The 27,982-nt window shown below is 40.1% G+C and overlaps 3 protein-coding genes across 4 annotated transcripts in view; 1 reads left to right on the forward strand and 2 right to left on the reverse strand.

The window, feature by feature from the left end:
• anks1ab (ankyrin repeat and sterile alpha motif domain containing 1Ab) overlaps positions 1-4,177 on the reverse strand; it is a 49,646-nt gene extending 45,469 nt beyond the window's left edge. For both annotated transcript variants that reach the window (XM_008279569.1, XM_008279560.1), the window contains exon 1: positions 3,670-4,177. In XM_008279569.1, the coding sequence (XP_008277791.1) occupies positions 3,670-3,966 (297 nt within the window). In that variant the 5' untranslated portion in view covers positions 3,967-4,177. The remainder of the gene's footprint in view (positions 1-3,669) is intronic.
• Positions 4,178-19,266: 15,089 nt separating this feature from the next.
• On the reverse strand, positions 19,267-24,191 carry snrpc (small nuclear ribonucleoprotein polypeptide C). Its single transcript, XM_008279582.1, has 6 exons — positions 24,127-24,191; positions 22,565-22,607; positions 22,330-22,438; positions 21,024-21,083; positions 20,171-20,275; positions 19,267-19,782 (listed from the first exon to the last, which is right to left on the reverse strand). The coding sequence occupies exons 1-6, from the start codon at positions 24,132-24,134 to the stop codon at positions 19,661-19,663; spliced, it is 447 nt and encodes a 148-aa protein (XP_008277804.1). The 5' UTR covers positions 24,135-24,191; the 3' UTR covers positions 19,267-19,660.
• Positions 24,192-26,298: 2,107 nt separating this feature from the next.
• The window catches only part of ilrun (inflammation and lipid regulator with UBA-like and NBR1-like domains), an 11,190-nt gene continuing 9,506 nt past the window's right edge, over positions 26,299-27,982 (forward strand). Inside the window, exon 1 of the mRNA XM_008279594.1 lies at positions 26,299-26,560. Coding sequence (XP_008277816.1) covers positions 26,403-26,560 — 158 coding nt within the window. The 5' untranslated portion in view covers positions 26,299-26,402. The remainder of the gene's footprint in view (positions 26,561-27,982) is intronic.

Raw genomic sequence — 27,982 nt, forward strand, 5'->3', positions numbered from 1 at the left:
TATGCTTGGATTGTTGTTGCACATCATGTTCACTGAATGTGTACAATGAAGGACACAGTTGAGAGTGAAATTCCTGGTTTGAATTATTATCCCAGTCCACCCCTGGTGTCCAAATAGTGTTTATTTTGAAACCTATCATTTTTGTATTTTTCCAGGTGGTAATGTTGCCTTTCTTTAATATAACTTCCATATGCTTTGACATCTGCATTGTTTGTCAGTCATCTGGGTCATGGCATTCCTCAGGGCTTCATTTGAAGGCAACTGGAATTCTCATTTTGGTTCTTGAAAACATTTCACTACTCATCCAAGCAGCTTCCTCAGAAGTGAAACATTTCCTGTTTCCTAAGTTCAGAGGAAGCCTCTTAGATTCGGTTTTGCTTTGACATTTTGTTTTCTAATGCAAAGAAGTTACATACATTTTCAAGTGTGGCTCAAGGGTCCAAGATATACTTTGGGGCCACTGGATGCACACAAGTCGAGTCAGTTTTTGCCTTCGCTCATACACCCACACCCACATCCCCAACCCAAACAAATCCCTTGAAATGTGGAAGAGAAACAGACACTCGGGAACAGCTGCAAAACAGGATGCCCTTGAGAACAGGACACCCCACCCAACATGGCCTGAATAAACAGCCCTGTCAGAGAGCAAAGGGTGGAGCAGAGAGCAGGCACAGGGCACGGAGAGGTGACAAACAGAGCGCTATGCAAATCCCAAGAACAAGTTCAAGATGTCTAAGTTTTCTGAGGTGACACATTGATGCCCTGTTGTAAGTGAGCATGCTCATGACATACTGTATAGGCTTTTTTTATGTGACCACACGCTGCGCAGGGCTACGGTCAGATTACATACATTTAGTCTGAACTAAGCCAAAATTCTGAGATTGAGTCAAGTCCAAACAGTCAAGATCGTGACAGATATGCCTTAATAATGTCATCGTACTGTCAGTTCTAGTGAGAGAGAAGCTGGATAGAATTTCTTTTTTTTTATTACTTGCATAGAAACAAGTTCCATCCATTCATCCATTATCTATATGCTGCTTAATTCTCACTAGGGTCATGGGGGACTGGAGTCTATCCCAGCCGTCTCAAGGCGAAGGCAGGAGACACCCTGGACAGGTCACCAGTCTATCACAGGGCTACACTTAGAGACAGACAACCAAGCACACTCACATTCACACCTACGGACAATTTAGAATCACCAATTAACCTCAGATGGAAAAGCAACCGGTTCCTGGGAGGTGCCTGATTGGAACCAACTAAGCACTGGCCGTAGCACCAGCACAGAACTAGCACCTGGTTCTTCTTGGAAAAAGGGTAACAGAAAGATTCCAGGCGTCCAAACCGGGAAGGAAGAGGATTGAGAAGCAAAGCACCTTGTTATGTATAAAGTGTATAAAATGTCAACATGCCTTTATTATTGAGCCCCGTCAACATGCTGTGCACTGCTTTTTAATCAGGTATCCAGAACTATAAAGGCTTTTAAACTTTGAAGAAGTAGTCAAGATTTTTTGGTGGTTTGTTTGTCATTGGAGGGAAAGGAAAGATCCATTCTCTTTTTTATTTATGTATTGGATTTGTAAGGGAGCATGTACAACATTAAACATACATGTTACCATTTGATTCATTCTACCTGAGTAACCCTAAGGCTAATTTTAATCTGCCGTCCCATGGCAAGTCACAATTAAAATGACACTAAGCAAACTAGACAGACATGGCAAAACACATTATACAAATTATACACAGTGATACGTCAAACACACGCGTGCGCGCACACACACACACACACACACACACACACACTTTGTCAACACCGTGAGTGTGTTAGAGAAATGAAACACCAGGATATTTGAGGACAGAGCAACATAAAAATAGTTATGAGTCAAGCAAAACATACAGAATATGTGTATTAGATATAAAGCCAAGAAATTAGTGTCACTGAAATATCCTAAAAATTGCAATATCCCAAATTTTGACAATTTACTCTTTTGTTCTAATGCATGTCTGATGTTTAAAGTTGTTCAATGTCTTTCTCTTGGAGGATGCCTATTCTACATTGGCAGCGATAGTGCAGGTAGGACCAGAGCATCTACTAGAGCTGACCAGGTACCTCGGTTCAGAACGACAGTGCTCAGTTAAAGCTGTGACACCATGGAATTCCATCCCCACAAACATTACAGACTCAGGAAGCTTTGCAGTGTTTTAAACCAGCCTCCAGATCTGGCTGAAGTCAGCACAAAATTGTCACCACCAATGATAAACCAATTGAACAGATGCAAAGACCAGTTAGCTTACAAAAATACAAAAGGTTGCATTTTGTGTATCATGCATCCATCTCGGCAGTTGCTTTGTATTACCTTACTCTAAGACTCAAGTAGTGTTTCAATCCTTATTTGCTTTATTGTAGGTATTAGCATAGATTTGCCCTGAGGTTGCATTATTTACAACCTTGAAAAACAGAATATTTATGTACAACTATGAAAACAATGAAAAAAAAACAACAAAAACTGTCCACATATTTGTGCAGCCAGTGTCACTGGGCACGAAACGCCCCTCAAAAAAAAGCCAGCTGGACTTAGCTTGAAGGCGTCAAGCTGAATAACTCATGAATACAAGAAAAGATGACGTTTGGTTGCACTAGCAGCCAAATATTCATTCAAGTGCAAAGTTAAAAAAAAAAAAAAAATGGGGGGGAGGCCTTATTATTTTTGTTGTAATCAATTGCTGGCCAAGATATCTGTTGGGTCTGGTGAGATATTGCACTGTGTTAAAATTTAACCTGATAATCTGAAGAAGATCCTATAAATGTTACGACTGTGATGGGGATTAAGCACTGGGCACAAAGTGTCAGAAATGTTCTACTCAGCTGCGGATGTTTTAAAAAACGGCACTGTTTTGCCCCCAAGCTGTATAATTTAATAATATGTTATCAACCATTGTCTCCATTGTCTCCAACTATTTAAGTTTTGGTAGGAAAGGATTATTCATTTCGGGGTCTTTGCAGCGCTTTAGGGGGTAGGCTACTGCACTGACGCTCCAAAATGCTCAGAAATCACAAGTTAAGGCTTTTGGGGATAATGGAGGGGGTGGGGGGGTGGGGGATTGTTCACAGTGGGCTGAAAGTAGATGGCGCAAGACGGAGCAAAGGAGCCAGAAGAGTGCAGGAGGAGACAGTGGAAGCGTGGGTCGGCCCCAGAGACATGTACTGAGTGGATGTGGAATGACAGCACAAGCCCAATTAGTCTTGGATGCCAGGGCTGCTACAGGGAGGTCGGTGCAAGTGATCAAGCCATTCATGCATTCAAGCACTCGCCCGCAGGCATTCTCAGCCGACAGCCTGGGTAAAGTTACTCTATCAGTGCTTCTGCTGGACTCCCGATCACTCTCATACTGCTGCCTCTTCTCCCCCCCACCCCCTTCCTTCCTTCCTCTCTCCTGAAATGTGCTGCCTTGCCCGCTCCCATTAGTCTTTTTTTCACACTAATCCTGAGTTGCCTCTCTTATCCGTCTGCCTTTTTTTCTCTCGCACATTCACACTCGCTAACACACTCTCTCTTAAGGACATTAACACACTCCACCTGAAAGCCTGTCCATGCTTTAACAGTGACAGTGCACTCCCTCTGTCCTCCACACCCTCCCACTTGTTTCCCATCCCCAGAGCTCGAGTATTACCTCATCCCACTCAGAGGCAAAGGAAGGCATGCCCTCCATGGACGGCTGCCCAGAGCTGCAGTTAGACACAGATCCACTGCGGCCAGCCAGACCTCCATCCTCCTCCCCGAGTGGTGACGCCAACAAGTCAGAGTCCGACTTGGACAAGCTTCGAATCAGCCCAAGGTCTGCAGGTCTGACTTTGACCACTGCTGCTGCTGTTGCACACTCAGCTGAAACTCCGTTCGAGTCCTTCGTGTCAGCCTTCGGATTCTGGATCACCTTGGCGGGGTTGGCATCTGGCGTGGACTCTGCCATTGTTTTGGAGCTGCCAAGTGCAGCTCAGGGTCCTCAGTTTCCTGCAGTGTTCTGACTTGTTCAGTCAGTCAGTCCAGAGAGCGATCCAGAGCCTTTGTGGAGCTTTTAAACTTGTAGTTGTGGAACAGTTGTACTGAAAGATACAGATTTATGAAATATGAATACTGTAGACTTGAGAGAATCCTTCTGCGCAGCAACTAACTCAAAGTCACACAAAGTTCTCCTGTTTGGGTGGGAAATACAGCATGTAAGTGAGAGACTTGTTGTGCACAGAAACAATCATCACGGTCCACCCACTAGTTGTATCCTGTTGCCCTCCCCTTAGTGGCTGGCTGCCTTTCTTTGATACTCCTACACTTTCTCCTGTCCACATAGTCGGGTTTTGTTGTCAGGTCAAGCATGTCATGTTCTCATACAAAGAATATTCCCAGAGGAATCTGAGAGCGTAAACCACAATTGGATGGAGCAAGAAGATGAATGCCTGGATACACACTCACACATACACTGAATTTCATCTTAAGATATTACCTGATGCCTAATAATTGAGAAACTCATCACTATTAGCCAGAAAGTCTTCATCACTGCATGCGCTTACCTGCTGACCGTTTTAGCCCTGGTTCTTTCCCTTCCCGTGTGTTTGTGTCCGTCCTGCTCTGAGGTTGTTTTCAGAGTCTTCAGGAGGACTGGTTCTATCCCGTAGTGAGGATCAGAGGACGGGAGGATCCCAAAGCCTGGCCTTATTCAGACTGACAGCTGGGGTAATCAGGTTACTGACGCACTGGGTGGCTGCTCCATTTTAAAGGAGGGAGAGCCGGGATTCCTCCTTTGCTGTCTGTGTGTGTGTCTACCAGTTTGTGTGCAGGAGGATGAGGTTACTGAGTTGAGCTTAGTTGTGTTATTGTTGAGCAAACATGGTAGAATAAAATAGTGTTTTTAGACTTTTATGGAGCCAGCTCAAACTGCCAATGAGGTTTCTATCATCAATCAGATCCGTCTGACTGTTGATAATATATCTACAACACTTCTTGGCCCAACATTGTAACATGACCTGAAGATGCTTCTCCAGAAATCTCATCATCTTGAACAGACTTTATATTTTATAATCACAAATCCAGTCGAGGCTAAACTTTTGACACTTCAAACTGCTGAAACATTTTTGATGCCTTTCTGATGCAGTTCAGTGAAAATATCTTAATGAAATCATTTACCAAAAACATAAATGCCACTGTGCTTTTATTTTGGGTGCGTATTCCAGAGGTTTTTAAAAAAAAAAAAAATCAAGATAAGAAATGTTGATGATATGGCAGGAATGTAAAAAAAGATCTCATACACTCTGTGCTATTTATGTCTCCTCTCAAAGGAAGCTGACGCTGACAAAAGGGTCTCTTGTGAGGCTTCCTTAGCATTCACAGGCAACCGTAGCCGAGCACAGCGCCTCTGTGCCCTGTGCCCTCAATCAGCCAAGTTCCTTGCATGCTCACCTCTTCCCTGTGGGCAGTGCTGGTATATGTGCACGACAGAAAACATAACATCCTTCGCTCACCAAGGAGGGCTCATACCGCCACACACTGCTTAGGCTGGCAATAGCAAAAGCCACATCTAATGAAGCACGCTGAATTGCACATTTAATGATCTCTATGACGGTGATGAGGATGAAACAGTTTAAGTTATCCACATCTTCTGTGCCATTTTAAACAATAGAGGCTCTGGAATACAACATGTTTCAAGATAATGATGTCTTCACGGCATATTAGAGCGACTAAAATAAAACATGCATCCCCTCCTTCAGCTGGCTGGATGCTGAGCTCCGGGCTAAAGACAGTGGTGACTCATGAACACTCTTCTCTAACAAAGACATGCACACTGTGCAAGTCACAGAGAGGCAGCGCATACAGTAAACACACACGCTGGAGTACAATGTTTTCCTGCGCACAGGGTTTGTGTCTGCTTGCACAGGTTTTGTGGCGCTAAATTGTTTGGGCTCGCTGACACACGGATGCTTTTTCAGGATTTTTCTGTCTGTGGCGTCCTCTCCACCTGCCGTGTGTGTCTGCAGGTAATTGACATTTTGTAATAACACTGCACAAGTTCTAATAACACTTTTCTCACCACTCCAGCGTATAAATCATCATCCTTTTCTGCAATTTGGTGCCCTGCAGTTCCCACCTAATCAGCCGACATTACAGAGACGGAGAATGAGGCCACTGGGTAAAGATCTAATAAAGTTAATCAACCTCGGAAGCTATTACCTTCAGATTGGCTTCAAAACATGTAGTGAAAATCAGCCCTTCATGAACACCATAGAATGTGCTATACTATTCCCTGTATGCCTGGGAATCTACATGACCAAGTGACAGATCTGGATCACTCACTGAAATCCCACTGCACTGTGTTATGCTTGTTCTCCTTGGAGAGTCTTACAGGGCGTTAACCCCAGAGTCATGGACAAGAATGCTCTGATGCTGACCTTTGAGGTCATCTGCTCCCTGAGGCTGATCATCCATTTTCAGAGCCCCAAAATGTGGGAATACATACTGTTTATGACTGGACTAGCAGAGCAACCCAAGCAACAATACCATATTAGATCAAGTTCTGCTCAGGAGACATGAAAAAAAGAGGTCATTTGCAGGGTAACAACACAATGCATACACATTTCGAAACAACCCCAAATCAAATTCTATACCACGGCAACTGAGGTAATGTTTTTAGCCGTTATTTTAGAGCTATCGAGAACAGGTGTCTCCCTTTGAAACAACACTGTTCAAATATTTCTTCAGTGTAAAAGACACTTCAAAGTCAAGGGATGAAATGAATCACTTCAAATAGAGGCAACAGCAAAACTACCTGCTGTTAGCTCAGAATGGCTAAAGATGTGGCTTCTGTGAAAGCTTTCCAACAGACAAGAACAGAGCTGACCTCTCAGCAGGGAAATAGGAGGGCAAGTGTGCATGGCTGAGTGAAGACGTAGTGCTGGATATCCGTCAGCATTAGAGAAGGAGAGGGAGCGAAAGGGAGACTGGAGGCTAGAGACACGATCTTTTCTCAGCGTCTAACTGGGTTTAGTTGGTAATCTCGTTGGATTATTCTGTGAATTCCCTCAAACACTCTCATATCACTAGCACCTGAAACATCTGTAGGCTATGGGAAAATTGACAAGAGGTTCCCTACAGTGAACGAATCTGACAATTCCCTTCTGTCGTACAGTGGTGTACTGGCATTTTAGCCAGAGCGATGGCATGGCTCAGCAAAAACAGTTTGTATTACCGTAAAATCTCATACAGACAGTAATGGAACAATATTTGACAATTATCAGCAGGACAAGCGAGTTTTCGCTTGTTATCTTGACAACTACAAGAAATCCATTTTCCTGTGGTGATGAATCCAAATAAATTTGGTTATTCCAACTGTTGGACTAGCACCACTGTGAGGTTTATTTGGGTGGTTTTGAGTTTACAGCTTTTGAAGGGACAACTCTGTTTATCTATCTTTGGTTAAAAAATCTAACTTGCTCAGTATATTGGTATATTATTAATTTTTTTGAACAACTAATGCTATACCCATAAACATCAGTTAAAGGCATATGCAATATAAAAATGTTAGCATGCCAATATGCTAATATAACATAGTGACCATGGTGAGTATGTTGCTGTCAGCATGCTAGCATGCTAACTACACCCTCATATAACTGGTAGCATGGCTGTAAACTCTCTCCATTTTCTTCTGCTTACACAGGGGCAGGTCATGAAGGCAGCCGTGCTATCCACTTCCTCCCAAGGTATTCTGACACATGCCCAGGCCAGATGAGATATTTAATCCCTGTAGAGCGTTCTGGTCTACCCCAAGGTTTCCTCCCTTCTGCACGTGCCCAGAAAACTGCCAAAGGAAGTCGCCCAGGAGGCATCCTAATCAGACACCCCAAAGACCTCAAATGGCTCCTTTCAACGCAAAGCAGCAGCGAATCAACTTCAAGCTCTTTCTGGATGTCTGAGCGCCTCAACCTATCTCTAAGGCTGAGCCCAGCCACCCCATGGAGGAAACTAAACTCGGCTGCTTGTGACCGCAATGCCTTTTTTTTGGTCACTGCCCAGAGTTCATGACTGTAGGTGATAGTATATCTTGCACTCAGAGGGAATTTACCCTTTAACGACAAAAGCTTTCACTCAATGTTAAAGACACTCTAAAGTCTAATCATGTGTTTAGTGTGAAGGCATCAGGACAACAGGTACGTAATCTGAATCTGAATGTTCAAAAATGTGGTGATAGGCAGCAGATGCCTTTGAATAGGCTGCATCGTTGTGATAATATAAAACACTGACAGAAATCAATCCCAGGCAGGACATTTCAGCCTTGTTGCCATGAAATATCACCTCCACAAAACTCAGTGACATTATTACAGCATTCATATGGCATCCTTTTCTAAAGCGAAAGTATATTTTTGGTCTGGTGCGATAAGGGATTCATTCTTTTCCATCACACTGCGCTGCATCACGTGCTACAACAAATGCTGCCGGCCACATAAGGACAAAGATAAAATTAACAGATAAATTTAACATGCTGGAAAGATGGGAATCAAAGCGCACCGTGGAACCCAACTGCTGTTCCTTCATTCGTATGTAAGATGAGAAACGGTGGCATGATACCCTGCGTGTAAGCGGGGGGAGGTGTGTGGATGCAGATGTGTGTTCACCTGCAGTGCATTCATGTATGGATGCATGCACATGTGTTTATGGCTGCACGTGTGTGTGTGTGTGTGCAGGAGTAAGTGTTTGTGTTGAAGCCAGAGGCACGCAGAGCGTCCTGTGTTAGGTTAATGCTCTCAGTGAAAACAATGGGCACAGCTCCATGTTTCTGAATTTCCCATCAGGGGGTCGATGATGACAATGGCCACTGACAGATTAAACACATTCCCAGTTTTATTGCAGTTGACTCAGAATATCATGGTTAAAAAAAAGAGAAAAGAAACACACCACAAATGTTCTATTAAAACCAATAGCTAACAATTCACTGTGTCTTATCAAAGGTGCATGGTGAGAGAATGAAGGAAAGACACATTTAAATTCAGAGGGAACAAAGGACAAAGGGAAAATTGAGGGTGTGGGGGGAGATGCAGAGAGACAGAGAGGAGAGACAGAGAGGAGAGCAGGTAGAGCGAAGATGAGAAGCAGGGTAATTAATCCACAGATAATGCTGACGGTTCACAGCCAGGTCACTTTCAATGTAACACCACCATAATAGCTGCCCTTGACAAGCTCAATATCCAGCGAGCACCGGAGATGTATGTCCAAATGATAGTAATGATATTGGCAGTCATGAATCAATCAGACATGCTCAATATATTCAGCTCGGCATCAAGAAATTTATTCTCAGGGAAGTGATAATGTAAGACAATCCGCTTCCATTATGAGCCGACTCACACGGCACTTTAAGAGAGATTAAGAACACAAGTTGAGAATAGAGACATTAATCACTTTTGATAGTTGAAGAAAAATCCATTTATAAAACAAGAGTTCGCACATGCACAAGGTACAGAATAACATAGGAGCATCTTTTTTTACCGTCGCATCTTTGCCGGACGAACCCCCAGTCTAGACCTGGCCTTTCAAAAAAATACTTTAGTGCTATTGCTAAATCTGCCCTCGTCTTTAGATACACAGCGCTCACCCAAAGGCTTTTAGCCTTTTTAACTTCTGAACATCAAAGATTTTTTAGAGAGTAGAAGAATTCTTTACTTCCTTAAAAATAGACTCTGCCCTTGACTCTATATCGAGCACATTTTTAGAAGCAATTTTACTTGTTGCTGGAGTAAAAGGCAACACAGCACTCCAGTATTCAGCCATAGCTCGCTGTCATGATTTTCTTTTCAGGTTTAAAAGATTACATCACAGGACTTTTTTTTTTTTTTTTTTGCTTAAACCTCGATTCACCTCATTGTTCTTATTTTTTAAAAAGAGAACCTATTGTATTGTGCTCGTGAAATATGTTATCCTCCTCTTGGAAAGCTTAGTCGGTAATAGCTGCAAACACAGAAATTAACAACTCCTCAGAGAAGCACGGCTCGACAACACGAACACTCGGATGGCAATAAAAACTCAGCAAGTTCTCGCAAAATGAATAAAACGGTGCCTAGGAACGGTTTGACTTTTCTTCTAAGGGATTGGATATGTTCATTTAGCAGAGAGCTGATTATCTAACTCAAATCTTCAGCAAGAAACAGAAGGAGGCAAAGGAAGAACAATACTCGGGAGTGCAGAGCAGTCTCTCGTCTACTTTGATAAAGACAGGTTTTGCTCGTTTCTAACAAGAGCTGAGTCCTTGTATTAAACACTTTTACATGCATGGATGAGATGGCAACAGATGATGGGTTTTTCAATTCCACCTTGGGCGCATATTGACTGACAGAAGGGAACAACAGAAATTTCTATAGCGGAGATAAGCAGACAGACACTTGATTGCAAAGACAGCTTCCCGATAGAAACAATTTGGGATACTTGAGGCAGTTTCGTGTGCGCCTCCGAGGCTGGAAAAGAAGCGATTTGTGAAATTTCTCTCCTCTCTGCTGGTAATCTTCCACAATCACAATTGGGAGGGAAAAAGAAAAAAAGTGCAGATTTGGCACCTTCATTTTTAGCTGTTTCATCTTGTGCGTTCATGTACAAGTGGAAAGGACTGAACTGGAGGGTTTTAAGATTGTTCATGCTCCAGATGAGAAAGAAGATGAGCAGGAGGGCCTTTATGTGTGCACAGTGCACACGCATGACTGTTGAAACTCACAAGTCCATGTTATGACTCTTTCTATTGCTCATTGTCATTTCCAGCATGTTGGCAGAGAGCAGTAACTACACAAGAAAAGGGCTTTCAAGTTTTGAGCTTGCTGGCAAAATGCACAACAGATACAGCACTTGTAATGGCATTATTTGATGCATTTTTTGGCAACTTTATACCATTTTTTTTTAGCTTATATCCACATGTATGTCATTTAAAGGTAGCTTAACCAACAGTTTTGCTCGGACAGTTACAACATGGCTAACATTGTTACATTAGCTTACCCAGGAATTTAATGACTGAATTCAGCTACTTTCTCATTTAGCAATACAAAATAACAAGATTGCTCACCAAAATGTCAGTTTGCCAACATATTCTTTTCAATCACTCAATTACAGTTGATAGCTAGGGGGAAAAACAACAGTTTTAGCTAAGGCTGGCAGCGACAGCTAATTTTCGCATGATGATGCAGGAGTACAGTTAGAGCAGTTTTGTCTGGTTTATAGCTTTCTTCTATGGCTACTGTGAATTTTCACAGAAATTACACATTCACATGGAACAGTGAGGGAAAAATATATCAAAAAGCCATATATGTAGCTAGTGCTCTTTGCCTTTTTAGGGCAAACAACATATTATATCAAACATTAAAAGAAAAACATAGTAATAAGAGTAGTCTGTAGTTACATTTACAGAAAATGGCTATGCAAAAAACATTATTCTGTTTGAACTTTAGCTCAAACTTATGTATAAAGCTAATTTTCACATGATGTTGAAGGAAAGCTGTTTTGCTTAGTTTAAAGCATCATTTTGCAGTTACTACTAATTTTACAGGATATTTTCACAGAAATTACACACTAGCAGGTAACTAGCAGGTGTATATTTATAAGGGAATAATATGTCAAGAAGCTATGTTGACCAAGTATATAGCTAATGATTTTATGGCTAACAATGTATTATATCAAGGTTTTCAAAGAAAGGCATAGTTTTGACAGTTCTCTGTAATTTCTTGCATTAATAACTCATATTAACCTTCAGTCAGTGGTACTTTCCAGCTTAAAAAAAAAACTGTACATGCATATTGTTTTGGAAAACAAATCAAAGAAAACTGGGCCAGGGCAAAAGTGTGATAGCACAAACAAAGGTAAGAAACTAGAACTGAAGCAACACCACATGAACACAGGGCAGACTGTGCTTTGGACTGAAAAAAAAGGCAGAAAATAAGATTTTCTTGCAACAAAGATGATAAGAGAGCCAAAAAATAATCTTGTGATGGCAACTATGAACCGAGGACACTCTTAAGAGGCAGAAATTTGCAACTACTTTTATATGCATGTATGGATAAGAACCATATGTTTGAGGTGATGAGGACCCTGATAAAAAATTCAAGTCCTTTAGTTGGAGGTGAGGTTATATGAAAAATTTATCAACTGAAGTTATTCCAAATTTAGACTTTCTGAATAAAGAAAACAAAAACACTGCGCAAGAAAATATCGCCCTTTGTGTGCTTTTATATTGCATTTTCTTCAGGTTTTGAAAGTACTGGTTACTGTCAGCAGTGTTATTGACGCCTGTAGTAGTTTTTTTTTTAATCTAACCAGATAAACAATTAATCATATTAACATTTAAAGTGGTTTACCATGTTAAATGTTTTCTATCATTTGAATTCAATGGATTATATCATTATAATAACACTGTCATATTGCAGTAGTTAGTAATACACACTTGTTAGCACTTACAGAAAAAAATTAACTTAAAATAAAACAGTTAATAATAGTAATATTACCAGTGATAATTTTGTAAATGAAGTAATATTTGATCAACAATGACTCCAACCTCAGGCTCCATTTAATGGCTGCTCTGGAGTCTTCAGCTCTATTAAAAGTATCTCTCTATCTGCTGAGGATATGTATTTGTAGATGTTTGCATTTGCATGTTTTATGAGAACTTAGTACAGCACTTACCAAAAACTGAGCATCATAGTTCAGCTGAGGACACAGAAACCTGCTGACGGAGATCATGTGATTTAATCAGAAGCCCCAGACACAGTTCCTTCTGCCATTTGTGAGAAGAACTTCAAGGCTCACATATGATTTGAGGTCATGCCAGCCACCTGTAGATGTGAAGAAACTAGAGGCTGGAAACATGACAGAGTTACAAGATCTGACTTCAGTGTAATCATAACTTTAATACTGCCCAATGCAGATAAAATGTATTTTAATTATGCTGCTAAATAATAGTTTTCTTTGGACCTTACTGTACTCAGTTAAATACAAGCATGTCTAACAGGTTGGCTGGGTGGTCTTTTATTCATACAAAGTTTACTGTCCATTATAATTAACATGACGTTCTGCCTCATTTGTAAGCAATTTTCCTTTATTCTCACAAACAGTTGTAACTGCTTCAGTAGATAGTTGAGTGTCCAGTGTTAGCCTGTCCTTTTGACTTTATAAAACTCGACAGTGAAGAACAAAATACTTTGTATGCAAATGGTGACAGATGAATATTTAACACGGTTATTTATAAAACATGGCAACGCACAGCACAGTGGAGCAGGTGAAGGAGAATCACTGTCAGTGTCCAGAGAGCGTACAGCTGGCCGGTGGCAGAGCTGCCGCGGGGCTGGCTAAAGACAGTTCATACTGAAGTAGGGCAGCTAACAATGTTATGTGCGCTCAAAATGTTCACCCAGTGGCAGCCAGTGACTAGTTCTTACAGTCACATTTAGACATTTGGTTGATGGCGTGCTGTCATTTTGCTCAAGGACACCTTGGCAGGACACACAGGCTGTTAGCAGTGATTAAATATTTTCAATACAGTGGAGTAAAACTTACCACTCTTCATCTGCCATCCTCGTATGCTACATTGTGCCGTCAGTAAATCAATTCTGGAGGGAAAAAGAAATAATAATTCCATCTTTCTTCCTGGTCACTGACAAGACCCACTAATCAAATTAGCCATAATTGAATCTGATTTGATGTCATTCATTTGCTAACCACCCAGGCGTTGCATTTCAACATCTCAGTGGAAGAGAATAATTCACTGTGATCTAGAAGCGAGCGTTTGATTTTAAGGGATGAAAAGTGCAACAACAAGTTGGCAAAAAAAAAAAATGTGACCGGACATGTAAAAGGTACACCAGCTCTGTTTTCTACAGCAGGTTAGTGAGAGATTAGATGCAGGCGATGCTTTGTTTTCTCGGATGCTGTGGTGTAGTACATCTGTATCAGCCCGCAGGCCCATGGGAGCCCCTGCTGGCCAACACAACCACTGTTTGAAACAAGCACATTCAAGAGGCTCTCCCTACGGCCAAGGAAAATGGATATTGATCTGGAGCCATGACTAAATGGATTAAATTACAGAGTAGTGTTGGTAGCAGGGAAGCAGGGAGAAAGAGACAAGAGGGAGGAAGAGGAGAGGAGGTAGAAGAGATGGGAGGGAGAGACAAAAGGGAGGAGGAAAGGGAGAGACAGGAGGTATTGAAAGATTCTACAAAAATCTTTTCCTTGCAGACTGCTTTTCTTTCTTCCAGATTCTTTTAATCAATAGGCCACCCAGCAGCCCTGTGCAATCATCCCCTGCATGCCACACTCCTGAGCACCCTCCTGGTCTTCATGCAGTTGTGAGCCAATTGGCTTTAGAGGAATTGCTAGTCGGGGGATTATCATTTTCCATTCAACCAAGGCTGTTGAGTGGTAAGAATGCCAACTGCATGCTGGGAGCAAAAGAAGATGCATCATCATGAATACAGAACTCAAATGATCCTGCAGAGAGCGTGAGTCTGGGCGGATCCGGCCGGCCGTCAGTCACAGTCAGACCAGTTTGGTATAAACAGTTAATCAATCAGCAGTCCTGCCTAAGCCCCTCTGCTTCACGGCCTTGCTGATGGGTCTGGGGGGGAGGCGCAGAGAATAGCTTTCTGAGTGAACCTCCTGTGAGCTCCGTGTGTTGATATTCGTGACATTAATGCGTTCACTTGTGAGAGGAATATCAAAGAGGTGAGTGTGAACTGCACTGTAAAAATGAAAAAGTTGAGAAAACTTGAAAACTCTAATGAATTTCAAGTGAATTTTACAAAAAATTTTAGCTCTATGCCTTAATACTCAAACTACAGTCTGGGGTTCAAATCCGGCCAGCATTAAGGTGCTGGCTGAATCACACAGCACAGTAGGTCTTTTAATTCATTTCATCTGATAAATATTGCAGTTTGTTTATTACCTGGCCCCTGGCTGTCTGTCATTTTGCAAAAGTGGCCCCTAGGCAAAGCAAATTGAGTATCCCTGGTTTAGTGACTTTGAGAAACTAGAATAAATATCTGCATATTAACCAGCTTGGAGTAATGAACCCACAGAGAATTGAAACCCTGACTCTGCACCTCCTCTCACTTCTGCACAGCTTCATAGTAGCTTTCAGCTAATCATTTTACTACACTGCAATGTTTTCAGCTGCTTTCAGCTTTAGAAAGCTCCATAAACCCACTGTACACCACTTGTTTAGCACTATAGCGAATATAGTAACTACATGGTGGACACAGTGGAACATTTTGTGGCTAAAGAGGAAGATATTTCCCTCAGAGGTTGGAGATCAGAATAGAGCTAAAATTGCATTTTATTTAAGAGGTGGAAGTGTCAGTTTTGTGTCACTTGTCTGTGATTATAGATTTCAGTTTTGCCTTTGTACAACACAGAACCTGTATCTGCATTAACTTAATCTGAACAGAGTAAAGGAAAATCTTCATTTATACACATAAACCATTGTCACCCTCTGGGTAATTCTGTGATTATCAATGATGTTTAATGTGTCATACATATGTTAAATATGCAAAATCAGGTGCCTAAGGAGTTTTACTGCGTGACAGATATTACATTTGTTGTATAATTTTCATGCTGCACCGTCTTTACTTCTACATAATAAATAGAGCTTCCAGAAATGGCCAGAACAAGGGTCAGTGTGGCTTGTTTTCATTTCAGTCAGTGTAAATGATGTGTGTCATCTCATGCAAACGTGTAAAAATCATATAACATGTAACTGCCTTTAAATTAGAAAAAAGCTTGCTAGGAAGTACAGGCTAAAAAATGTTTTTCTTGTTTTTATTGTATCGTACTGTTTTCATTGTATAGTTTGTTATGTATTGTGATGTTGCAGCTGCACCGTAATGCTATTGCTTTATACATAATTCCCTTTGGAACAATAAAGTATATCTTATCTTATCTATGTTATCTAGTAATTTAATTACAGTTTGCTAAGCACACTAAAAAATACTGTTTGGGCTCAACAAAGAAAAAATTACCACAACAGTTGGCGTCAGTCTTTCCAACTTCTAATTAACATGTATTCAACTAAAAAACTGCATTGAGTTAGCAGAATTAGCTTTTCCTCTACAATCAAAGATATTGTTAATTACCATGTAATTGATGATTGGCAGCATACACACAAGGGTCAGTTGATTGTTCATAAAAAATACGTTGCTCCAACTAGTAATTCCATATTCCTTAAAAGGACTTTCAAGTGTCATGTACTCAATCACCATAATTTTGAACACAATTTTTAAGTCGGCAAATGTAAAAATTGAGTTGCTCAAATGTCAACTAGGTAGGAGACTTGAAATCCTGCAGTCTAGGTAAACTTATCAACCAGTTTCATTTAAGTTTAAATTGAACAAAATATTAAGCTGATGCAACTGTGCATTTTTTAAACGATGGGATTAGGTCAGTTTAAATACTTTCCAATCAGCTGGACATTTTGTAAATTCCTCATTTCACTAGACTGAACTTGGGTAAATAATTTATGAACAGACTTAAACTTAAAGTCATAAACCCAATGTGTTACTGAAAAAAGATGACTTGGCCTAATATAACAGATTTTTATAGAGCAGACAAGTCTGGCATAAGATGAACATGAACTCTCAAAGCTGGTTTTCTCACATTTACCAAGTGCCTGATGCATGATAACAGATCTTTGTGACTTGTAATAAATCCCACCTACATTAAGTTTTTAGATTTTTACTCACTTGTGTTGCATCAAGGGGTTGATTTATAAATGCAGCTCAAGTTGTCAGTCATCCTACACGACTATATGTCAGTGTTTTCATACTGTGGAAAACAGTACCATTCGTGGAGGCAGTAAGGAAACGCTGTTTTCCACCAAAGGTCACTTCTTATGCAATTGTTAAAAATATCTGCAAATAACTGTTTTTGTAGATTCTAATTTTGCTCATTTAACTTTCAAAATCCCTCTCTCAACCCTGTAGTGGATGTCCGTATGCGGTTTCCCCTCCTTTAAGATTCATTATACTACAGATTTCTTGTGATTTCCTCAACTCCTGAGCTCTAATCATAAACACTTTTCACCACTCCACTTCATTCCCTTCAGGGCAACGCTCCACTTCATGGCTAGATTGAATATTCATAAAGACTCTTCAGATTTCAGATGACACACGGGCATCCGCCTATGCTCGACATATGCATAAAATGTGCATTAACATGGTTTTATTTCTGTCTCGCTGATGTGGGGAGTGGATGTTTATAGGATATTTAATGGAATCCATCCCTTAGAGTGGCCAACAGATTGCATGTAATCTACCAAAGTCTCTTTGAAGACCACAATTTACAGCATGCATGACTGACAGCTCCCAAAAGTTATCTGATGTGGTGCACAGCACTGTAACAGTTTGCATTGTCTTTGCAGTGTTTTCCCTCCAGTCTGCAAGTATATAAATTGGCAAACACAGCGTGAAGCATATGGCTATTGCCCCCAACAAATTTGTTTCTTTTTTATATGTGGCCTAGAAATTTCCTAAACCATAAAGCCATAAAAATGTCCTCTGGGAGTGGGAGATACAAAGAAATTTGACAGTCCATGGAAGCACATAATCAGTCATCGCACATCATTCCAGTGTCTTGGTTCTAATTGCAAAGCATTCCAACTCTCTAGCTCCATCTGTTGAGACGTTTTCATAACTATGGGCAGACATTTGTGATTACAGACGCAGAAGTTACAGGCCAGCTAGAGAAGAGCAGTGAATTCTTGCAAGGCACTGTAGATACAAATGTCAGCTAAGATAATGATTCACTAGCTGCTGCAGATTGTTATGTAAGAGCTGCAATTCTTCAAACACGCTTGACTGAGTAAACTAATGAGGGCCGGGTCAACTTTCTCATTTGTCTAGTGAAACAATATTAGAAATATCCATCTGGTTTCCATATCTGCTCGTAATATTCATTCGGGGTCATCCCGGATGAGGTTGCACCCTACACAGGTCATACGTCTGTCACAGGGCTCACACGCCTAACAAACACATTAACACCTGCAGGCTGAGAGGACATGTCACTTTCACTCAGGGAAACTCTGGGTGGCAGGGTTGGGTTCAAACCAAGGACCTTCATGCCATCCAGTGACAGTGCCAACTTCAAAACATTAAACTTGTTTCACAGTTTCAGTCCTGTGTTGACCGATTCTGTTTAAAAATATCAGACAACAATAATAAAAAAATAGATATTTTCTGTATGCAGGATTCAACTCTGAATTTCAAAAAGCACAACAGATACAAATAAGAGTGCATTAGGGTCACATAAACTGCACCCTTACTTTTTTTAAGATTTAACTTTTGCTTGGTTTTTTGTTTCCTTTTGGAGCTCAAACATATTTTTGAGTGATGCGTACAGCTTTAAAGACATGCCCCACATGCTACAATATAGTCAGCAGCATAAAATTGCATTCAGCTACCAGCTTTAATTTCAACACTATCATATGATAAAGCTGATATGTAAGACCTGCCAGCAAAAAGTTGCATTTAACAACGTTAGCATTAATGCTGAGCCACGTCACCAGCGAGTCACTCTTTTTCAGCCAGTTTCCACCAACTCCTGATGGAAATATTTGGCTTTTTAGCTGCTAAATGCTTCACTATTTATATCACCTAGTCCCTAACGTTGCTGCACAGATAGTGTAGAGTGGAGTTTTCACACATTTACATTCAAACTGCTTTCTGCTATGTCTGGAAACCACGTTTAAGTTGCAGGCTGCATGAAAAAACTATCAGCTAAAGACATTTAAATGCTCTGTAGAGCCAATGGAATCTGTAGCAAGGCAATAAGTACCTGTGGGTTTGTCAGTGCTTTGCCTTGTTAACATAAATGTATTTTAAAGTGGCGGAGCATTACTAAAATAGAAAATCGCAATTAAAACTGAAAAAAACTGAAGCAAAGATTGAACTGAATTCGGTGGTGATTTCAGCTTAAGGTCCACCCACATAATGTTTTCACTTGCGCTGCCCGATTACAGCTCTCCTCACGACTGTGTGTGCATGCGTGTGTAGACCGGACTGGATGGAAATCATCCTCTCTCCGCAAGTGATAACTTACCCTGTAATCATTGTTATTGGTACATTAAGTTTATGACTTCACATAATTTCAAGCTCTGCTCCAGAGAGCTTTAGTCTGACTAGAGGTCTAATCAGCTAGAATAATTAAAAACACCACTCTTAGTGCAGAGCCTGAAACCTTAAAGAAGCTGTTGATATGAACTGAAATCAAAAAGAAATGGGTTGAAATCACCGTTTTATTTTCTCGAACCAATGCAATGAAATACAAAAAAAAAAAAAAGACATTTAAAACCTAAAAATAAAGTAAAAATGTAGCAACAAATATTGTCAAATCTAACGCGCTCTTTCGATGTGCAGGCTGAACAGTATGTCAGTGAGAAGACATAAGGGGATCTACAACTAATTCAAATGAGGTGAAAACAAATAAATACCAGAATATAAAAGTAATTATACAAAAATGGCATAATTACAATCGGGGACGTACGTTTAAGGTTGGAGAGAAATTGACGAGACGTTAAAAAGTCGCACTGAAAAATCCAAGTGTTAAACCAATTGTCCTCACGAGACAGTGTCTGTTCATGGCAACAAAGAACGCAGAGGATCCACTCGGCCTTATCTGTCCGGTCGCATCATGCCTGGCCTCACTGGCATCATCATCGGTCGAGGATGACGCATCATGTGTGGCGGTCCTGGCATCATCTGCATGGGTCCTCCCATCGGTGGCCTCATGCCTCCTAAATGTCACAGTGATGAGAGACACAGTTTAGGTATTGATTGAAAACAGCAGTTTCATGTTAAAAGTCACATCTGTCCATTTAAAGCAGAGCTGGTGAGAAATAATTCCGTCAAATACTATATTTGGGGTGCCAGAAAGGAGAATTAAAGAGCATTATATACAGCATACAAACAAATGAAACCCTGAGGTCAACAGCCTGCTCTGTGTTGTGACCACTGCTGATGACTGATTGAATTAATGCAAACTTGTCCGATTTGACGTGACAGGAAAAGTTTTTCGTCTCATCTGAAATATCAAAAATTCCAAAAGCGTTCAGATTCGACAAGCAATTTCATTCATGTTCCAGTTACACAATTTAGGTATTAGCGAGGCTTTGTCTTTCTTACCAGGCCCACCAGGCATCATCCCATGTGGTGGAGGCCCCATCATGGGCATCATTGGAGGACCTCCCATTGGGGGTGTTGGCAGCATACCTGGACGAGGAGGACCCCCTGTAGTACAAACAGCAAATATTAGTGTGCAGATGATGAAAAAACTGTGTAAGCAGCATGGATTATCATATTCACAAGCATCACAGTGAATTACATGATATTCTAAGAGCTTCATTCGCATTGATTTCTGACTGTAAAGATAAACTGTTTACTGTGAACAAAATCGGAAATGTTAAAAAAAGGCTACACAGCCTCTGGGAGTGTGGCTCGACGTATATGTCCACTGTGTTCCTGTTGGTTAGTTTTGTGGTTGCAGCTTTATCAGAGTTTGGCATAGAAAATATTTTAGCAACACATCTCAGTGCTCTACTTGTTGTCCAACTTGAAAAGTGCCGAAAGCAAAGACTCTTACGTAACTTAGAAATGCTGCTAATTTGCATCCAGTGAACATTCAGAATACAACTTAAACTTCTGTCTTTGTTTTCGTTAATAAAATACCACAGCACAGATGAAAGAAATGAACCAAGCAGTAAAATAAAAGGGTGACTTTCCTATATGTTTAAATTGTGCTCCATGGGGTTAAGACTTTTATTTACTTGAATAAGGTGTTATTTGTCATCCTGTAGGAATGTAAAGCTTCACATTTTATTGGCTGATTACTCCAAGGAAATGCATTTCAGTGGAGCTTTAAATAGAGATATACTTGACTGCATTTCCCATATAAATATAAATGCAACTATAAAAAGCCAGGGCTCATGTTATGGTTGGTTAATTAAATTACTAAAGAGCTGGAAGACGGCGGACTCACCTGGGGGAGGGCCACCAGGGAACGGTGTGGGAGGAATCTTTCCCTGTTGAAACGCAGCCGCTGTTGGGAGAAAAAGACGAAATATTAACAAACACAAAACCAAGCAAATATTTCATGTAGAGTATAAATCATGTACAAAGCACAGTCTTGTCATTGCTGTTGTATGTTTGTTAAGAATTAACTTAAGCCTGTTTCATACTCTCTTTATGAAATGCAAACAACACACGGGGTCGTTCTAACATTTCTGGATAGCAAAATACACAGCAGTGTATAAACTTTGGGATGCAATGTTTCTGTTTGCTGCAGCTTTAGGTTTTGGAAAACAGTGCAAAATGAATGTGATTACCAATAAGCCAGGACAAAGTGTAGCCCAAAATTATCTTTTTTTTTTCTCTTCTTTTAAGTTCTTTTTGTTGCAAGGGATAATTTCGGCTGTAATACAACATATGCCTCCACAGTGGACAACACTACACATTAGCTTTGCATCTCATACGTGGATTAGTGGTTTGTAATCTCAGAGGGGGCCAAAGTAAGCTGGTGTATAAAGTGCACTGTTTAAGCAGAAAGCTTGGATATCCCACACACGTGCATAAGCATGCCTTGTGTGGGATATGTAACAGGCTTTTACTGTCTACATATAACAGGCTACTAAAACTGGAAAAGAAAAAAAGCGTGTAGTGCCCACATTAGGAGTGTGAACGGTTGACTGTGCAACCAAACAAATCATCAGTATGTTACCGCCACTAGAGACTGCTTTCGCAAAGGGGTGGGCGATTTGATGATCTTCCATTCTTACAATTTGGCATATAATCTGGTTTTCAGTAGAATAGACCAGATCATGTCATGAAATAAATAACAGCGCTGCCCAAACTTCACCACTCCCCATGAAGCAAGCAAAAGCTTGATTGGTTGTGACACAATTAGGATGATGCTCATTGGATGCACTATGCATCTTGAATGTGTCACTTAGTTTGTAAACAGAAGCGAGCAAGGCAGACGAAAAGCAGCAGTGAGCAGCTTAACATCCTGAAAGCGACAGAGATATGAACTGTGATTCAAAAGGTGCAATGTGATGTTCGCAGAAAAGATCATTGGATGATCTTTTGCCCAACTCACCCACCTCTACTTCCACATTTAAGTTAAAATTACTGCACATGTGAACTTTATGTTGTGTACTTGCAAAACATCAGAATTTTTCTGAATCCTCCAGGTTTTAGGATATCTATAACTGGCCACAACGTCCTTGAACCGAAGCTTGCAACAAATGTAGTCTTTACACAAGACACCAAGAAAAATTTCTGCTTACTTGTTTTATCGATCAGGCTCTGAGCCTGCTCCTCCATCCATTTCTGGTAGTAGTCTTTCACATTTTCTTTGTGTTTTCGGCCACTGCAGTGGGTCTTCCTCACTGACGGCTAGGACAGAAACAGAATAAAATGAAAGACACTTAACAGGAGTGGGGATTTTTTGTATTTTAAAAAAAAAAAAACACAAAAAAAACTTCTCAACAATTTGATTTGATACACACAAACACAACTTACCGAATCATGTGTGAGGTAAGTATCACAGTAGTCACAGTAAAACCTGTGAAATGTGAAGACTGAGGTTAACACAAAAAAAATCCAGATTCAGAGCTGCAGATGGATTTAAAAACACAATACTGTCATGTAGAACTAAATATGATTTACATATATACAATTCCTAAACCCATTTGATTGGTCTGGCTGGGTCATCATGACTTTCTGACTAAATATTCTCTTTAAAATAATGCAATTTATGGGCGCCGCTATCGCTCACCTGGTTGAGCTGGCATCCCATGTGCAGGGCTACAGTCCCAATGTGGAGGTCATGAGTTTGAATCCCGCTCATGACCCTTTCCCACATGTCCTCCCCCCATTCTTCTCCCCCACTTTCCTGTCTCTCTCTCACACTACACTATCCAATAAAGGCACAAAGGCAAAAAAAAAAAATAACTTAAAAAAATTAAATAAATAAAAATAATGCATTTAGTTAGGAATGAGATCTGCTAAAGTATGCATATACACATACATCAAGCCAAATGTCCGACAATACAATTCATTGTCTGTCTTGAAAGTTTGAAATCTTATACACAAAAGTTTGCTGTTCAGTAGAAAATCTCACCCTGAAAATAAAATAAACTATCTTGTATGCTTTTGTTGCACACCTGTTTATTTCTGTTTTGTTTTAGCAAAATTTTACTCCTGACTCCCTCGACAATCACACCAGTAGAAAATTAATGATTAAATGACTACATTTTTATGTTAAAAAAAACAAAAACAATGCATGACTTTCTCAGCATCGTGCTCATAAAATCTCCAATCTTCTCAGTTTCTTTACTACTTATTTTTTTGGGATGCGTTGATCTTTGCAGCTGCAGCCACTTTACAACATTACGGTCCCAGTTAGGCCGTTCAACCTGGAGGTAAAGTGATGTTACTGTGCGTTAAGGAACAAACTTGGTACAGCGTGTTTTAATAATTTAACACAACCACAAAACAATCTTCTCCCTTTTTGGAAAAATATTTGCTGAGAATGCACTTCGCGATTACACCGAACCAGAAAAACAGGGTGGTAATGTTGGTTAGCCGTGGATAAGAGGTCGCAAAATACTGAAGAAGGGACATTTTAACCAACTGTAACTGAGAAAACCCAATTTTCTAAAAGAAAAAAAAAAAAAAAAGACCATGAATTATGGCGGAAAAGTCCAGAAAAAAACGAGCAACTTCATCTGGAATTTAAGTTGCTATATCAGCCACATTATAATAAAAAAACAGAATATGCTACATTAGCCTGCGTTCATCAACTCTATATGATAATAAAAATGTTGAATATTAACGTGCTGCGCTTATCCCGTGTGCCAATCTTAGGCTGTAAGCGTTTAAATCGAGGTTCGCTCCAGTGAATAGACATAGCCCAAACAAAGCTGCCAGCGTTTATTGGGAAACGACTCGGTTTAATACATTTGTTTCCAGTCTTTAACTTTCCGCCACTCGTCACGAAATATCACTACAAACGACTATCAACGTTGCTAAAAGAAGGGAGCGAAAGATTAAGCAATAAAATCAAATATCGCTGAACTTACTTAGGCATGTTTCACAGCAACCCCCGTCGAGAAAGCGCGATTCCGGTGTTCCCAATAAAAGTTCCGACCAGATATGAAGAGCTATGAACAGTTAGTTCCGCCTGAGAGAGGTTACTGAAATTTTTCCAAAGCAAAGATTTTGTTTGTTCTATATACCTTTTTAGTCTTTATCTGACTATCCTTTGATAATAATAATAATTTAAAAAAGCCACTAAACGAAAAGAAATAATAATGTTAAGAACATATTGCTTAAACATTTTAGTGCCTCTAAATCTCAAATGACACTGTTTGAAGTCACATTTTGTTTTTGTCAAATTTAAGACATCACTCACTTTATGTACACCTTTCACGATTATTTTACTGGTTATTGCAATAGTCCACAACTTTAAGTAAAATAGTACGCTTAGAAATGCCTTGTAACCAAGATTATCTGGTACAGGCAAATCCTGCATTCATAATTTCACTCAATTTGCGTTAAACTTAGTTCAAAAGTAACAATTACAAGAATGCATTTTAATGTTGTAGCGAGTTAAATCAAGCTTTATTATAATTTACAGTTTTATATACTGTTTGAAAATTTAATCATATGAAATAAAATATAGGGGTCATTTATGCCTCAAAGTCTCTAAATATGTCTTACAAATGTAGCACAGGAAAATTCCAATGTTTCGTGTCATACTAAATTACGTGGGGTAGAAGTTCACAAGACAAAAATGAAAATATTGAAGAAAAAAATCTGTCAAAGAGTATTTAATACTTTTAGGTGGCAAATGTACATTTCTTTCCACCACAGCACCACATATGGTTATTAACAAATCAAAACCAATTATCACCAATTAACCGATTATCCATAGCAATAAACTAAATCTGCAACAAGAAGATTCAGTAACAATATATTTTATATTCAATTATTATACACAAAAGCTAAAACAGGCATTTTGGAACCTGACACTTGCAGTAATGTAGTTAATTGAGAATATGACTGAAATATATTTGTTGTTAAAAAGTTAAGTACATTAGGTGTCTTGAAAAACTGTGAGATATTCTTTTGTTCCCCTTGTAGTTACAATGTTTTTATTTTCAAAGCATGTGTGCATATTGTTTAAAAAAAAAATAAAAAAAATTTTAAAAAGCAGAACATCTATAAAAATGTGTTCTCATAATTTAGTGTTGGCTTTACAAGTTTTAAAAATAATACATTCAATGTTATATGTTAGCAAATCCATATAATACTAAGGTGCCAAACGCAACTGTGATGTCATTCGTTAATTAAACCATTCATTATTAGAATCCTGGGCTGAAGGCTGTGAATCTGCAATACATCATATATTGTATATTTGAAGAAAAATCATCATGAGCATACTAATATATAGCACATATGCAACTGTCAGTTTATTCAGTACAGTTTGATATAACCTTGTGAAAATATCCTACTGTCATAAGGATCATATTTTGTAGTTTTTTTTGAGTTAATGGCTGTTTAAATTACACAAGTTCAAGACCTCTCAGACTGTGAATATACTCATATTTAGTAAAGGAGCACTCCACCAATTGAACAGCTGAGTCAACGTGTGCTGGGTCGTTCTAAAATCTGGTTAGTTATCAAGATAGCTGTGAAATGTTAGTTTGATATATTAAATACTTTCATACATACATATATATACATATATATGGTTAAGTTCAAGTTCTTGTCATTTGTAAGGGTGTAGTCTGTGTTATTGTTGTTATGTTTATTGTAAGGCATAATAATGGTCTACTTAGTCACTGTCAAATAATGTAAATGTAAAAACTATTTGAAACGCTCAGCATTTGCCTGCAATAGCTTGGTGTGGTGTTTATACACACTGACAACTGAGTTCATCACTGTAGTGCTTTTTGTTTTTAATAATATAACATCTTACCAAGAAAATACTTTTTATAAAGAGATGGTTAAATGCTATTTATAAATAATGTGTAATTGTTGTGTACATTATTAATATTGTGAATTATGTGTGGCACTGGGCTGAAAAATGAGCAACATGGACTTCATTGATAAACCAATGAGAAGGAGGCTACAAATAGCAACAGATGACGTCGACGCCCACTAAGTGATTGGCGAAGGTGACGCGCGCGCTGTTGCAACGTCAAACATCGTCCCCCTGGTCGTGCCATGCGCACTGGCGCTTGTTGTTGTTGAGCTGGTTGTTATGGCTGGACAAGGCCTCGGACTCAACTGAGAGAGGACCCCCCTCCCCTCCCCGGACCACCCCGTCTCCGCCACGGGACACCCGCCACCCATGGAGGGCACAGACATGGACGTGGACGCGGAGCTCATGCAGAAGTTCAGCTGCATGGGCACCACGGACAAGGACGTCCTCATTTCGGAGTTCCAGAGGCTGCTGGGCTTTCAGCTCAACCCAGCCGGCTGCGCCTTCTTCCTGGACATGACCAACTGGTGAGTACGGGGATTGGCGGGCCTGTTGTCGGGCAGCAACATGACGCGGAGCTAGCTTTATAATTAGCTAGTTAGCATACGTTAAACTGCTAAAAAACAAAAAAAAACATGGAGGCAGACGCACACGGTTCTGAGTTAGTGGTGTTCACAGCCGAGACGATAATTTCATCATTCCCACACGGGAAATGGTAGTTAACTCCTAACGATCTCTCAGTAGCAAACGGAAGTGAGATGGTGAAGTTTTTCCTGACCATTAGTTGTAATAAGGTGAAAGAACTGATAAAAAAAAAAAAAAAAACAAAGAGCAAGCTAACGAGCTAGCAGGCTAATTTAAGCGCAGGGAACTCTCGGTGTAGATTATCTGCCATGTTATATAATAGTGAACACAGCCAGTTAAACAGCGCTCCTCGGGAAGCCACAACTCAAGGCAGCGCCAGTCACTTCACGTTAGTCTCATGACGTAACCAGTCGTGATCTATCAACGGCCGACAACAAGTGGTCCTGATCACAACGTCTTTGTGCTCCTGATCACTTGTACTCATGCTTTTAGTTGATCAGTGATCGATGGCTTTGATTTCATCCCCTTTGAAGATGAAATCCGCCGACCCCTTCGAAAAAAAGATCAAAAACTGTTTTGGAGCATGAAACCAAGTCTGGGAACCCGCATGCCCAACTGGAAAGATGACGATATCACGTGGCAGATGCTGGAATTTGTCCACGAGAACCAGTTGTAGGAATCGTAGGGAAATTATGAGTACACAGCAATGAATGAGCAATATTTTAGCGTTACCTGTCCACCTATATCCTGAAGTGTTTTGTTTCTTAATCAGATAGAAAGCCAATTGATCACATTCATTTAAGGATCACGCCATCATTTTTACACTTAAATATCAGCTCTACTGTCAGGTCGTGATGATAATGATGCTCTGTCTGTTGAAACAAAAGCATAATGTCTTCTGGGACTTCGGAGTAGCACTGTCAAGTCTGAGACCTGAGATCGTGGCAGCAATATCATCAAGGTTACCTGATCTTCTAAAGTATAGATGCATATTAAACAGTCCTTGTTCCAAACTGGAGGTGTGCAATGTGGCAGATGTAAACGAGCCGGCAGTCTGATTCTCTGGATGACTGGACACCTATTTCTAAGGCAGTTTCCTTTTCACTTGACTTATCTATGTCTTTCCATCTCCAAAATCCCCTTCAGTGCAGGAAACAACACCAACAGCCCTGCTTCTGACACCCTAACACTGATAATGTGACATTTTGTAGAGGATTTTGGTGGTGAAGTAAGGCAGCCATTTTTTTTTCATTTACATCACAGTGCTCACCTCCGTGGGTGCAAATTTTCCACCAAAGTAATTCCACTGTTACTATTTACACTTACAAATAAGCTAGAGCACTTTCCCCCCTAAGGCCGAATGA

The sequence above is a fragment of the Stegastes partitus genome, unplaced genomic scaffold (genome assembly GCF_000690725.1).
Source record: "Stegastes partitus isolate 25-593 unplaced genomic scaffold, Stegastes_partitus-1.0.2 Scaffold5, whole genome shotgun sequence".
Taxonomy (NCBI): domain Eukaryota; kingdom Metazoa; phylum Chordata; class Actinopteri; family Pomacentridae; genus Stegastes; species Stegastes partitus.

What these genes read in the sequence shown, in the direction of transcription:
- snrpc (XM_008279582.1), bottom strand. An exon ending in CTTACCTCACACATGATTCG is followed by an intron (nt 22,439 to 22,564) that starts GTAAGTTGTGTT and finishes TTTCTGTCCTAG; the next exon opens with CCGTCAGTGAGGAAGACCCA. An exon ending in GAGCCTGATCGATAAAACAA is followed by an intron (nt 21,084 to 22,329) that starts GTAAGCAGAAAT and finishes TTCTCCCAACAG; the next exon opens with CGGCTGCGTTTCAACAGGGA.